The sequence below is a fragment of the Lactuca virosa genome, chromosome 4 (assembly GCF_052849685.1).
Source record: "Lactuca virosa cultivar CGN04683 chromosome 4, Lactuca_virosa_CGN04683_v6, whole genome shotgun sequence".
Classification (NCBI taxonomy): domain Eukaryota; kingdom Viridiplantae; phylum Streptophyta; class Magnoliopsida; order Asterales; family Asteraceae; genus Lactuca; species Lactuca virosa.
In genome coordinates, this window is record NC_136429.1 from 3292500 (window position 1) to 3307462 (window position 14963).

A 14963-nucleotide genomic window follows, 5' to 3' on the forward strand; every position below is an offset into this window, starting at 1 on the left:
GCCTGACAATTCCCCGTTTTGCATCAGAGGCTCAACGTTGGGCGTAGAGGATGGTGTTACGGTGGGAGGAGGTAGTATATAACAAAAAGTAAATGTAATGAAATTATAAAACATAGAAATATATAACAAAAAGTAAATGTAATGAAATTATAAAACCAAAGGGCTTCTAGCCCAGCGGTACCAGTGTTGTCTTCCCTCTTAGAGATTGAGGGTTCAAGTCTCATTGGAGACATATGTGATGTGAATAGTAGTTTAGGAGTAGCGTAGATTTATCGTTCTAAGAAAAATGAAATTATAAAAAGACACGGAGTATAGGTAGGAGGGTTGGCTTCATCGCCGGTGTGCAAGAGAAAGGAGGGGGAATTTGCCGACTGTGCAAGGTGTTGATGTCGGTGTGTTTGAAATTGAATTATAAAATTGTGATTGTGACCATTTCCGTTACGATTGCCATCGAGTAGTGAACCGTTATCCCTAATTCCATGAACCGAAACTCATTAAACGCAACCAGACAAGTGCGCCTCCCTGCATCTGCCATCACCATACTTTTCCTCGCAGACATTAACTCCATAGTTCACACCTCACACCCAACTGCCCCTCATTAATCACCAACCCCAACCCCAACCTCAATCCTAATCCTGTCTCCATTTCCACTATAAATCCTCAAAAAAACACAAAGCTACTATCAGTACTTTTTACAATGGCGATGAGAAATTACTGTTTGAGCGTGTTTACGGTGGTTTGTATCGTGATATGCGGGAGCGGAATCGGTGGTTCGGCGCAGTCGTTAGCCGACCAGTGTGCTTCGAAGCTACCGGAGGTGATGACATGTGTTGCGTTTGCGTCAGGGAAAGAGTCGACGCCGCAGAAGAAGTGTTGTGATTCGGTGACGGAGATGAAAGAGAGTAATCCGGCGTGTTTGTGTTTTCTGATACAGCAGATCCATAACGGAACCAATCCGGCGCTTAAGTCCATGAATATTCAAGAGGCTCGTCTTCTTCAGCTGCCTTCTGCTTGTAAAATTGCTGGTGCAAGTATCAGCGATTGTCCAAGTAATTTATCTGTTCTTCTTCTCTACTACTTTTACCTTTAGATTTTGATCTCAACATTTTATTTTATTGATCTACAAGATAATCTATGAACAACGAAACAGTATCTAATTATATGGTTACACACCGATTGATTCAACTCAAAATTTTGAAACTGTCGAACAGAATGTTCCAGTTTTCTACAACTTCACTCTTAACACACACATGAATGCACAAATTACACCAAAAACGTAGAGTGACGATATTGATTTTGAATATAACTTTACATAGTCGAAGCGCTAAACCGATCAAGTACCTCGATAATGTAAAAGAACAAGGTAATTATTATTATTTTCAGTTTTCCAAATTAATTTCATTCTTTTGAGACTGATCTGATCCGATATCGTTAGTGGAATAATTTTCGATGGATCAAGTTTGAATCTTGTTAATTTTATTATCAATCACTCACTGCACCATATATATCACAACGATACCAAATTTTCCCAAATTCTGTGATCTATATGGGTGTGCATGCACGGACCTTCTTTAATCTGTATATTTTTTGGTTGTTATACTCCTCCGTGCATGGTAAAAATTAGAAAGAAATATAAAATTTAAGTGTCCAGTTATAAATTTTTATGCTCCATTTAAAAAAAAAAGGTAAAACAAAACTCAACGAAACCGACAAGTGAACGTTTATGAGATTTAATGTGGATATACATGAACATGATATGAGTTGCATATATGTACCGAAAGTATGACTAGTGAGCAATTGACGAAGTCTGAAGGTTGGTAGTGGTTGTAGATCTTAATTGAATTTATTAGGACTCTAGGCTATATATAGCTATATATACCCAATTTATTCTTACACCTTTCAAAAATAGAAAAATCTTTTTAACTTTTTCCATAAAAACTAGCCAAATATTTAAGAAATATCTTAAATAATCATCAATTTTGCAGGGCAAACTCTGAAATAGTGAAAACACTACGAAATGCCTAATACAATGTTGTTTCGAAAAAAAAAGTTAAAATTATGGATTGTGAAACCACAAAAAAAAAATCAGTAGTGCGGCTTTTTTTTGAACTACAAAGTCTTAGATTGAAACATATTTTAAAAAGAAATTTATGGTAAAAATGAACCCAATGTGGAAAAAAATGTCTTTATAGTGTCCAAATTTTTTAAATTTTGGCTATTGTTTTTATGTTTCGTTTTTTATTATTATTATTATAATTTGTTACAGTATGATAATAATTAAACTAGTTTTTAAATAACTTTTGTTTTCATTGATCTCGCATGCAGAGCTGTTAAAGTTACCACCAAATTCACCTGACGCTGCAATCTTCAGTAATGTAACTACTACACCCACCACTTCTCCAACAGCAGGAGGAACGACGTCGTCAACCTCTACATCCCCTTCACATGGGTTCAGGTATGAAGCACCCATGTTCCTAGGATCCGCCATTGTTTCTCTACTCATGTTTTACGTTTTATATTAGATAAACGGTTTTAATTTGAGGTCAGCTCATGATCTGTGTCGGATTTTGTTTTTATGCATACCAGAAACATTTTTATATCTTTTATTGAGGTTGTAGTAATTTATTATGTTGTGCACTTGTGCTTGATCGATAGCTTCAAGAATTTTTTTTATTCCAATTATTAATATTGAAAATACAAGTACAATTATAATATAATTTTTTTGGACTTGGAAATTGATAACAAAGTTTGTTGTAGATTACAGTTACACCACACCACACACTAGTCAAACATACGTGTCTGTACCTCATCTAGGCTGTGCACATGGTCTGCCTACACCATGTATTGACTACCTACAACAAGTAGAAGGGTAATATGATTTTTTTAGTTTGTTTAGAGCACGGGGGTGTCAGCAACTAAGCTGTGTTACATCAAATGGTATTATAAAACATACAATTTTAAAAACAAAAAAAAATACAATACCATTTGTTTTTTTAATCTTTAAAATGAATATATTTTTATAAAACATACAATTTTAAAAACAAAAAAAAAGACATAATATTTAAAATCTAAAATTACGATTACAATTAAAAAAACATAATTTTAAATCTAAAATCATAACTACAATACCATTCAAATTACTCCTAAAACACACAACAATACTACTAATTCAACAATACTCCTAAAACACCATTCAAATTACTCCTAAAATCCTAATTAACCCAAATACTTCTTCCTAATTTGATCATTCATTGCTTGTAGCACTGCTAGATCTTGAGGTGCCAAACCCTCATCGATAGTCCGAAGAATTGACAATTGTTGTGTCATTAGCTCTTTATCTTTTTGCTTCTGCTTCTCTCATGCTTGTCTTTCTAGGAACTCCAAATGACGACGTTTCAAGTCATTTTTTTCTTTTATTAATAAATTGTGCTCGTCGAATTTCGCTCTCATTTAGAGATGTCAACGGGACCAAACAGGAGCGGAAATAGCTGTCCCCGCCCCCGAAATCAGTTGTTGCCCCCGCCCCCTGTCCTGCCCCTAGATCCCTCGTTTACATAGCCCCCGGTTACTCCATCGCCCCCGGTCCCGCCCCGTTCCCCCGGTTCCCCTGGTTTATAGGCTTAAAATTCGATTTTTTTGCTAAAAAGCTGCTTTGTTTTAGTCTAAAAAGACTATTTTTAATAATTTTAAAAGCTTAAAACCTAATGTTTAGGTCGATGTGAGACCGTGCGTACGACACGTGGACCGAGCTCGAATCATCTGGGATCTCATCGGTGTCGGCGTTTAGGTCGATGTGAGACCGTGCGTACGACACGTGGACCGAGCTCGAATTGCGAGACCTTTTGGATTGAACCTCCGACGATGTAGGCGTTTTATTCCACTTTGGATCCGCTCGCAACAACTCCCATGATTTTTCAAACTCGAAAACATGTCCCATTTCGACCCGATATTGTTCTTTTGCAGATTTGAACAAATCGAAGTCGTTGGTTCCGCTTTGCTGTTGCGCCTCAAGCCGGTTGTAAATACCATTGAATTTGCTACACCGCTTAGTTATTTGACTCCATTTGCTACTCAACATGTCATTGTTGTGATACAAATTTTTCTTCAAAATAGCGTGAATCTTGTTGTCACACCCCCAAACCAGGATGACGGAAACGTCTGAGGGTGGATGACTTTCATGTATTGTATCATAACAAATGTGTAATAGTAAAGAAAGCAAACATAACCATCATATATATAATTGAAAAAGTTACATCATTGTAGTGTTACATGTTTCAAAAGTCAATTACAATATGATGACAAAAGACTTGTTTGACGCATTAGCGCCCCATCCTCAAAAGTTGGTGTTTACCTGTTCTACTGATTTCCAGAGAATACAAATTGTTTGAAAAATTGCCAACAATTATGTTGGTGAGTTCATACGAGTTTGTTATGAAAAATAGTAAGCCTTTCCGTGAAAAGATATCGTGTTTGTTTCCAGAAAATCCGATATTTTCTAATGAATGAAATGTAAGCCGTTCACTTGTAAAATGATAATGTTTGTTCCAGAAAATCCAATATTTTCTAAAGAATGAAATGTAAGCCGTTCACTTGTAAAATGATAATGTTTGTTCCAGAATATCCAATATTTTCTAAAGAATGAGATGTAAGTTGTAAAAGTTCCAAAACTGAAATGTACCAGTGTTTTCCATACATTAAAGTAGTAATATGTAGTTTCATTCGTATATAAAACCGTTTGAAGAAGTGTGTTTTCGTGTAAAATAAACGTATCGTCGTTTCACTATGTGAGTTTTTATAACTGTGCTTTTAAAATGCAGTGTCTGCCTCGTCGTTCTTCAGGCGCCGAGTTATTTATGACATTTGTCACCCATAACATGTCAGTCTGACTATAGCTAGTAGTCAGGGTGTGAGATCATCAGTCCCGTATAGATCTATACACAAGTATCATGCTCTCGTATCGGAGATTCCGGTTATAAATACAGGACTTACGCGAATACCTCAGTTAGGTACGATGAAGACAATGTCTCACAAATTTATTCAACGAGTGTACGTGTTTTTGTAATGAAAACGTTTGTATATGTAATTATCCCCTCTTTCCAGGATAATAATGAAAATGACGTAAAACAATTATATATGCACTTTATATAATTTTACCCTTTGCTCAACGGGTTACAAATGGGGTTAAGTTTCGTAAAGTATATTTGTAAAACTTCGATGAAATGAACATTTTGTATTTGAAATATATATATATATATATATATATATATATATATATATATATATATATATATATATATATATATATATATATAATGTTTATCAAAATGTTGTTCGTGAAATCATACGCGATTGATAGTAAAACCGTTTCGTGCATTTAACGCTTTTCGTAAAATAGTATAGCAACGTATTTAAAATGTTTGCGTTATAACGAAAATATTATTGTGTGTTACTTGTATTCCCCCCTAAAAACATAGAAAAAGTCTTGAAAAAATGTAGGGGTTTGAACTACCTCGAGTGTGATTACGGTCAGATAACGGGATAGAAACGGTAATCTTCGAGTTTAGAAAACGCGGAGGATGTCGTATCAATGATTCTAAGGAATTTAACTTGAAGAATGAAGCTCCAGGGGAGTTTAATCTTTGAAATTTGATAAGGAAATGAAAGGTTGATATTTGAGAGAGAATTGTGAAGGTTTGATAGTTTACTAACTGTGAATGAGAAATGGTTCACATGTGTGTATTATATATGGGATATAAGGGATAGAGTGTAAGAGAAGTGACACTTACGTTGGTAAGTGTAACATATCACTTTGGGAACTTAATCAAGGTAAAATATCTAGATATTTAAGGTGTTTTGGGCCATAAAGGGGTTAGATTTTGGCCAAGCATGATTTCATGGAGTGGTTTTGGTCAAAAGAAGTCATGGAGTGGTTTTGGTCAAAAGAAGGGGATTTCGGCCAAAAGAAGGTGATTTCGGCCAAGCATGACCGAAATCCCTTAAACTTATTCATATGGTGATGATTTCGGTCATGGCTTTATCCAAGAAAAGGGATTTCGGTCCTAAAGTGTTTCCAAGATTTCCAAAACCGAAATCCTTAAAGTAATATACAATTTCATGCTTTTAGACTTGTTATTTTGACTTGTGTTGACTTGTAATAACTTATATAATCATGGTTTTCAATATATAAGTATATATAACTTATATAAGAATGGTTTTCAAGGTATATTCATAATAACTTATATAAACATGCATCTTGGCATTCATAGTCTCGTTGCATAAATGTTACGTTATGAAGTTACCCGTACATGGTTAAAGTTTAGACCTTGTTTGCTCTAAAATTTTCCAGTTGTCACACTTGTCACGCACCGCCCCCCAATAAGCTCCTTTCTTCATTCCATTTCCGCGGAGTTCGTCTTTTGAAGTAGTACACCAAGCCGCCGTTAAAGCATATTCCTCCTCCGGTGTCCACCATTGTGGAACATCTGCATTTTCTGTTTCAACCGCTATCGATTTCCCTTTCAATTTCCTATCCCTTTCCCTCTCCTACTACCTCCCGCTTCCACTTCAACCGATGGTTGTGTTGTAGGTGGTGGTTGGTTGGTTGTTTGTTGCATCGAAGCAAAAGTAGGGAAAAGATTTTGTTGTAAATTTGGGTTTTGACCAAATAGATTTTCTTGAAGGTAAGGTGAGTTGGGAAATTGCAGTGGTGGTGAAGCGGGATTGAAAGCGGCGCCTTGGTATGGGATTTGTGGTGATCCTTGAGACGATAAAAAGTTGAAATAATTTTCATAACCCGCAAATCCGAGAGGCGAGTTTGTGTTTGGTTGTGTGTTTGGATTTGATGATGGAGGGAGGTGTTTGGGTTTTGCTCCATTTTTTAAAAACTTAAAGAAAGTATGTGTATAAGATATAGAGAGAAAGGTTTAAAAAATGGGTTAAAATTAGTATTTATAAAGATAAAAAAGTAAAAGTTTTTTTTATTTACGTTTTGACCGTTTGCAACGATCCACTAGCCCAACGTTGATATTTCACCGCGTTTCAATCGGTCGTAACGAGCACGAGTGATGCCATAACGAGAAGCAACGAGAAGGGGAGCGGTGTTCCCCCGTTACCACGCTGTTAGGGGGTGTCCACGTCACCCATAACGAGCAAAATTGGACCCATACCGTCTCGTCTTATATTTAGGTATGTTAGGCTTTGGGGAGTGGTCACACCCAACCTACCGAAAAAGTGTTGTCACATGTGCGCCACATCAGCTTCACCACCAACCCACCACCAACCCACTAAACATTGGAAATGGTTGCCACTCCACAAATTCCTTTTTTTATTTTTTTATTTTCTTAACATTATATTAAATAAAAAACAAAATACAAACCATAATTTAAATAAAAAACACACAATAATAAAAGGAAGAATTTTATATATACCCTTCTTAAACCTAAAAATATCATATTTGTCCAGCTTAATTTCTCAATATCATATTTACTCTTCATATACCTTTTTTATCATATTTGCCCAAATCCTTTTTTATAATGTTTTTTATATTTTATAATCATTTTTTATACATTAGAATTATTATAATAATTAAAATTTTTAACCATATTATCCTTACGTCTATGATAATGGAATGTGAACTTGTAAATTGTTGGAATGTCACCCTCTTGAAAAACAAAAAGATTCATCTTCAACCCTCTATGAAATGTATAATTTGATTGTTTAGTTTTTGTTGTTGATTATTATCATGTTGTAGATGGAGGATATTTAGATATTACCATTGACATTTTGATGTTTAACAATGACATATATGATATTTTGATATTTAAGATGGGCATATATGATATTTTGATGTTTAAAAAGGACATATATGATATTTTGAAATTTTATGAATGGTAAATATGATATTTAGAAATTTTATAAAGGGTAAATATGATATTTAGAAATTAATTTGGGTAAATATGATATTTTGATGTTTAAGAAGGGCATATATGAAATTCTCCCATAATAAAAACCATAATTTAAATAAAAAACACACATTACATTAAAATTAAAAACACATTACATTAATATAAAAAACACAAATTAAAATCCTAAAATTCTTAAAAAAACATAAAAAATTAAAATCCTAAATTACTTAAAACCATAAATATTAGAACCTAAATTACATATCTGTCCCGGACTTGTCGTTGAATTTTAAGAAACGTCGCAAGATTTTCCGGGTTGATATCCGATTGGGGCTTTGTGTTTATGATTTGAAGATCGGTAAGAGCTATTTTTGGCAACAAGCTTCTTCCGTTGATTCGTATTTTTTTTCTAGAAAAACTAGAGCTTTATCTATGGATGTCGTAAGCCCGTCTTCGCTAGTTGCCAGTGCTTTTCCGCTTGAAGACACTCCCTTTCTCGCTTTGTCCCTTCCCGGTGGTCGGCCGGTGGGCCCTCCCCCTCGGTGGCGTCGAAGTCATCATTGAGGTCGAGTCCAAAACCCACGTCTGACCCGGACGTTCTTTCCCTTGTGTTGGAACCGGTGGTAGATCCCGAATGCGCCATTTCCGGATATAGAACCCATTTTGGACCGTTACGACAAACTTCCCACGCTTTTTGGTGGCTGAACGGTTTACCATTGGTGGTAATTTTGTATTCTTAGGCCGCAGTTGCTAAAATGTTGAAATCGTTGCTACCACTTCTATGCATATTTTTAAGCTTGTCAAATATGCCATTGAATTTGGTGCAAGCCGCTCGTAAATCACGCCATTTTGCGTTGATCGAGTCGTACGTCCGCTCCGTTTTCTTTCCTAATAACGCGTGGAAGTGATCTAAAATACGACACCAAAAACTTTGACTCGTTTACGAGTTTCCGACATCCCCGTCTTGCGATATGAAAATCCAAGTTTTCGCTAAAGTTTCCTCCTCATCTTCGTTCCACGCGGTAGTTCTTTTTTTTGGATCTTTTGTTTTTTTTTTTTTTTGCCTTCGACGAGTTGGTTGTTGTGTTTCTTGGACCCGTTCGTCGTCGTCGTCATTGTCGAGATTTATAGGTTGAGATTGAGATAAGGAGACTTAAGATTGTTGAAATTGTTGAGGTATAAAAGAAGGTTGTTGAAATTGTTGAGAAGGTTGTTGAAATTGTTGAGAAGGTTGTTGTTGAAAGGCTTGGAATTGGGGTTGATTGAATTGTTGTGGTTGTTGTTGGTAGAAGTTTGGGGGGCATAAAGTGGTGAATAGAGGTTGTTGTTGGATTAGGGAGGTTAACAATTACATGTAGCTAACATTTGCATTTGGAGTGTTTTGATTTGAATCCATGTAGAGAGAAAAAAAATATGAGAAAGATGAGTGTTTTTTGTAGATTGTAATAAAATGTAGAGAGTGTTTTTTGAAGTGTAAATTATAAATAGAATAGTAGGTAATTTATAGGTGAAGTTGATTGTGTTTAAATTTTAAAAAAAAAATTTATTTGTTAACGGTCAAAAGAGCCGTTACCCCACCAAAATCCACCCGTTACAAAAGAAAGCATCTCATTCGTCGTCTCGTCCCGTCTCCGGAGCCACATCACACGCACCCCACCGGAGTTGGGGGCGGTGTTCACGTGTGGGGAGCTCAGCCACGTCAGCCCAAGACGTGTCGATACTCCCCCATACTGGATAGCCTTATATCCACCACTAATCATTATAGTGGTGAGTGTTATATCATCATCACATTCCCTGCCATTAATCATGAGATACATACCATTAAACACATCATTCTATCTTATTTTTTTAATTAAATTTAATTCAAAAATACATTAAAAAACATATAATTTTTTTAAATACTAATTATACAAATAAGTGATTTAATAATAATAATAATAATAATTTAAATAAATCAAATTACTTAATTAATTAGGAAATATAAATCCAAATGTAATTTGTCATTTTAAAGATTATATATGTTAAAGGATTTCTGGTTAGGGGTGCTTTCTGTCAATGAACTGCATCTCAGGGATCAAAGTTGCCAAGACTTGGAAACTGTGTCTTCTTCCCCAGCAAAAAAAAAAGAAAAAAAACCAGCTCGCATGAGCTCATTTTCTCAGTTTCGATCCTTTAAGTGAGCAATCCAACCCCATTGGTCGTTTCGATTCGTGATGCTCACCACTGAATACCACGAGCACGGAGGACCACGATAGTTCGGGCTAATGTGCACGAACCACGATCGAGGCCAGCTAGACCACGATACCCACCGTGGTCCGTATATCGGTTGGTCTTAGTTGTTTTATTTATTTATTTATTTTTATTTTTATATTATGTATCATCTTGAAGTTTTTTACATTGATTTTTTTTTGAAGTTGTTGACATTGACTTTTGCGACCCACATTTAGGTTATAAAGGTAATATACAGTTTTAATAATAAAAAAGAGTAACTGTGAATAAAATCAAAGTTTATTATTATTATTATTATTATTATCATTAAACCTTGTGATTTTTAGATTTTGGATTACACTCCCTAAATTTTTTTGGTCTCATAAAAGATCCATATGAATTTATTTTCAATCGTGGTTGGTCTTTTAGTCGGATGAAATGATTTATTTACCTTTTTTATATTTTTCTTTATTAAACTAGTTTAAGGAAAGATAAATAGAAATAAATAAATAAATTCACTCATCTCATGCCTTTTCTTGTTTATTGTTATGACAAAGAGAGAAATGATGGAAGTGATGAGAAAGATTGTAAGGTTTTGAACATATTATCTAAGAACATGTAGTAGTGGAGCATATAACAATTTTTATAGTCAAATGTTCAACTAACCTACAAGGATCCTACTGTTTATTCTGTTATTGAAACTACAAGATGAATAAGAAAAACATGCCTCTTTGTCGACTAATGATCTTCTAGCTTGAGATCTTGTTCTTGTCACATTTGTTTGGATGCCAAGGATCCAAAGGAGAATTCTTTTAATGGAATCACACCTAAGAACTACACCACTTGAATAATGCGATAAACCCTAAGAGAGGGAAGCATAAACGCAAAACCACAAACCTAAGAAGGGTCAAGTTTTCATCCGACTTAAGGAGAGGTAAGAGAGAACGAAATTTCTAGCAAGAGAATGAACAATTATGGTTTGATCCCTAGCTCCTAATTTATAAGCATCCAGTTGCTTAAGGTCAAAGCAATTGTCTTTTTGTTGAATTCTCTCCTGGACTGTTTCTATTAATTAAACATTTTAAATAATTAACATCCATTCCTTATAATTAATCAACTTCTAATTAATTATAAATTAGCTTCTAAGTAATTTATCAAAGCATGACAAATTAATAAACTAATTTTTCTTAAATTCTTTGTCTTTTAATTGCTTAATTGGGTCTTAAGGGCAACCCAAATGTTATTACTAAAAATATTATCAATAGTTATGACTTTGGACACTATATTCAACAAATATGATGTCAGACATGAAAATAAACGAAAAAGGATAATAATAAAAGGTCCGCGGACATCATCTTTCTCATTACCACCATTAACTTTTCGGTCATCACTATCGTTTCTCTCTCTATCGGTATCAGCAAACAATAAAAAGTTGTCGACCTACCTGTAATTCTCTCTCTCTCTCTCTCTCTCTCTATATATATATATATATATATATATATATATATATATATATATATATATATATATTATCTTTTTTCTCTCAATCTAAAAAGTCATCAACGATATGGGTAATGGACCGACCACATGGATCTTCCATGAGGTAGGTGTATTTTTCTTTGAAATAAGGTTAATAAAGAAAAATATACAAAATATAAAAAGAAAAATATACAAAATATAAAAAAGGTGAAGAAGCTATTTCATATGAATTAGGGACCAACTACAATAGAAATTGAAACCACATAGATCTTCCATGACACCAAAAAAAAGTTAGAGACTAAAATTCAAAACCTGGAAAACCAAAGGGACCATTTATGAAAATAATGAACTCTTGATATTGTGCACATTTAATCCTTTTTTATCCTCATACACCTTATACTATCCAACGTGTTGAACTGTTCACATATTACCCTTGTAACCTACATTATGTGGTAGCAAGGGTAATATGTGAACAACTTCAATATGTTGAATAATATATGATGTACAAATTCAAAAGTTTATTACCTTCATGAGTTACCTTCCTGAGTTTATTACAAATTCAAAAGTTTATTACCTTCCTGAGTCATTTTTTACCTAACTATAACAAATTAGACTAACTATAACAAATTAAAAAGTTTATTACCTTCGTGAGTCATTTTTTTATTATTTGGAAAGTCTATTAAACATTATGGTGTTGCCTATTTCGTCTTACAATACATAAAAAGACTTTTTTTTATCTTTATTTATTTTTAAAAATAAATTATTATTTATTTGTTATTTATAATTTTATAAAATTAAAATAACCCACCATGTCTGCACCTTCTCTCATTTATCCAATCCTCCTTCAAACAATGATAATATCCCTTCATCTTAGCAATAGTTATCTTCTCCGAAAACGATTGTTGTAACACCTGGTTTTTTTCGTAACATGTATTATTTCACAAGATGATAATTATATTAAGTGAGTAAGTGAAATAAAGATTGGAGTTGCTTTAAATTGAAAAATTTAGCAAAATATAATTACGGAGAGTTATAAATATTGTTGAGATCATTTCGTGGATATAAAGAACGTCGAGCTCGTATGAGAAAATTATGACCATTTGAAGATTTAGACGAAAGTACGTTACTATTTTGAGAAAGTCAACGAAAGTCAAAGTCAACGGTCAACTTTATGGTTTCCATGACGTGGTGGTGTGTTTACCACGATGTGGAAATAAATGACTCACTGAGACATGTGTCAACCGGAGAGTAACACATAGCAATATGATCACCACGACGTGGTAGAAGATTCACCACGACATGGTATGAGGCAAGTCACCGGGACACTTGGCGGGAGAGTATGACACGTGGCGAAACTAGGGTTCACTTGATCACCAAGATGTGGCATAGAGATGGCCACGATATGGTACGCTCAGATTTTAATATGAATATTTGGTGTCATTTGAGAGACTTTGGCAAGTTCGATTGGAGATGCTGCTCAAGAATCGTTCTTAGGAGATTATGACGAAGAAGATATATCGTTGTATGGAAGATATGGGGTCGAGTACAAGATTCATTGAGGTACCTTTTACCCCGTTAATTTTTAATTATGATATGTTATAGATACTGAGACTTGATATACCCTAGTATATACTATGGGTGTTCGTGATATGGTGCTATTACGGACCCGTATGTGAGACTTTGAGTACGCCTTACGATTAAAGATTTAGTCGAACTGTGAGAGTTATAACCCTAATATTCGAGAAATACCCGTTATGATAGATTTAACTATTGACTTACTAGTTTAGCATGTTATGATTAGATTATGAGATTTAATTATTTTGGTGACAAGAGGTCATACAGGGTAGCTAGTAATGCGTTGTGACAAGTTCTAAGGAACTCGTTATTTGATTTTATTTTTGAACGACAATCTAATATACTCCTAAACTACTCCTTAATTCCACCTATGTTCATAACGGGACTTGAACCCTCGATCTCAAGGGAGGGCAACACCTAATACCGTTGGGCTAGAAGCCCTTTGATAACTTGTTATTTGATGATTAAGTGTTACCATACGACGAGTGGATAAGTAGCAAAGGATTGAAATCAGAACTGGAATTAGTCTGCCGATTAACCAGGTGAGTAAGACTACTCTAACATTCGTTGTGATAATAATTGTATTATTCATTATGTGTAATATATTGTGACTTATATGATTAGTTATTGATTACGGTCGAGAGATTAATTATTAATGAGATAAATCATTCGTAAGATAGGCCTTTGATAAGATTGATAATTGAGAGATAGATCATTGATGAGGATTAGATCATCGATTGAGAGATTGATGAGTATTGAGAAATAGATTATTATTGAGAGACTGATTAACTTGAAGATTGAGACTAGATTAGTAGATAAATATTGATTGAGAGATAAATCTCATTTGATAAATTGATTATGATGGAGAGATTGATCTTGATTTAGAGAGAGAGAGATCATTGATCGAGAAATTGATCACGAATGACAGATAGATTATTGACCGAGAGATAGATTATCGATCGAGAGATAGATTATTTACCGAGAGATTGATTATCGATCGAGAGATAGATTATTAACGAGGAGATAAATTATCAATTGAGAGATAGATTATTGATCGATAGATAGATTATCGATCGCGAGATAAGTTATCGACCGAGAGATAGATTATCGACCGAGAGATAGATTATTGACTGAAAGATAGATTATGGATCGAGAGATAGATCATTGATTAAGAAATAGACTATGATTGAATAATAAATCATTATTGAGAAGTTGGTTATAAGAATACCACTAATTGATATCAATTAATTATATATATGAGATAATGAGTTATTATATATATATATATATATATATATATATATATATATATATATATATATATATATATATATATGATTTATCTGATTTATGTGATTATGTTATTGTAGTTGTTATTCAATAAGTCGTGAGGCTTATGTTGTTGTGATAATTTATTTTGCAAGTAGATTATTGTGACGCCCGACTCGATCCTGTACTTGACTTGAGGCCAATACGGTCCTTAGTGATAACTAATTGTATTCCAAACTGCTAATATACACCAAAAGTTTTGTAAACTTTAAATGAGAAATGAATTTTTTTGGTGTACTTGGTATGAAAATCTGGGTCTTACAAGTTGGTATCAGAGTCATGGTTTAAGTGAATTAGGTTCTTATAGTAGATTTCTAATCTTAAACTATAGAGTAGAGATGATAAACGATTTGATCTGATGACTATGAATTTGTCTATGATTAGACATTTAGGGAATCTCTCTCTCTCTCTCTCTCTCTATATATATATATATATATATATATATATATATATATATATATACACACACAC

At 33.9% G+C, this 14963-nt stretch overlaps 1 protein-coding gene across 2 annotated transcripts; it reads left to right on the forward strand.

Annotated features, from left to right (window-relative positions):
- The first annotated feature begins 476 nt into the window (after positions 1-476).
- On the forward strand, positions 477-5242 carry LOC145169162 (non-specific lipid transfer protein GPI-anchored 1-like). Of its 2 annotated transcripts, XM_079087736.1 has the most exons (3): positions 477-1049; positions 2326-2455; positions 4818-5242. In XM_079087736.1, exons 1-3 carry the CDS (start codon positions 698-700, stop codon positions 4855-4857), a joined length of 522 nt encoding a protein of 173 aa, XP_078943862.1. In that variant the 5' UTR covers positions 477-697; the 3' UTR covers positions 4858-5242. The 2 variants fall into 2 exon arrangements, with proteins under 2 accessions (XP_078943862.1, XP_078943861.1); XM_079087735.1 differs by lacking the exon at positions 4818-5242 and having other exon boundaries at positions 485-1049; positions 2326-2637.
- The last annotated feature ends 9721 nt before the right edge of the window (positions 5243-14963 follow it).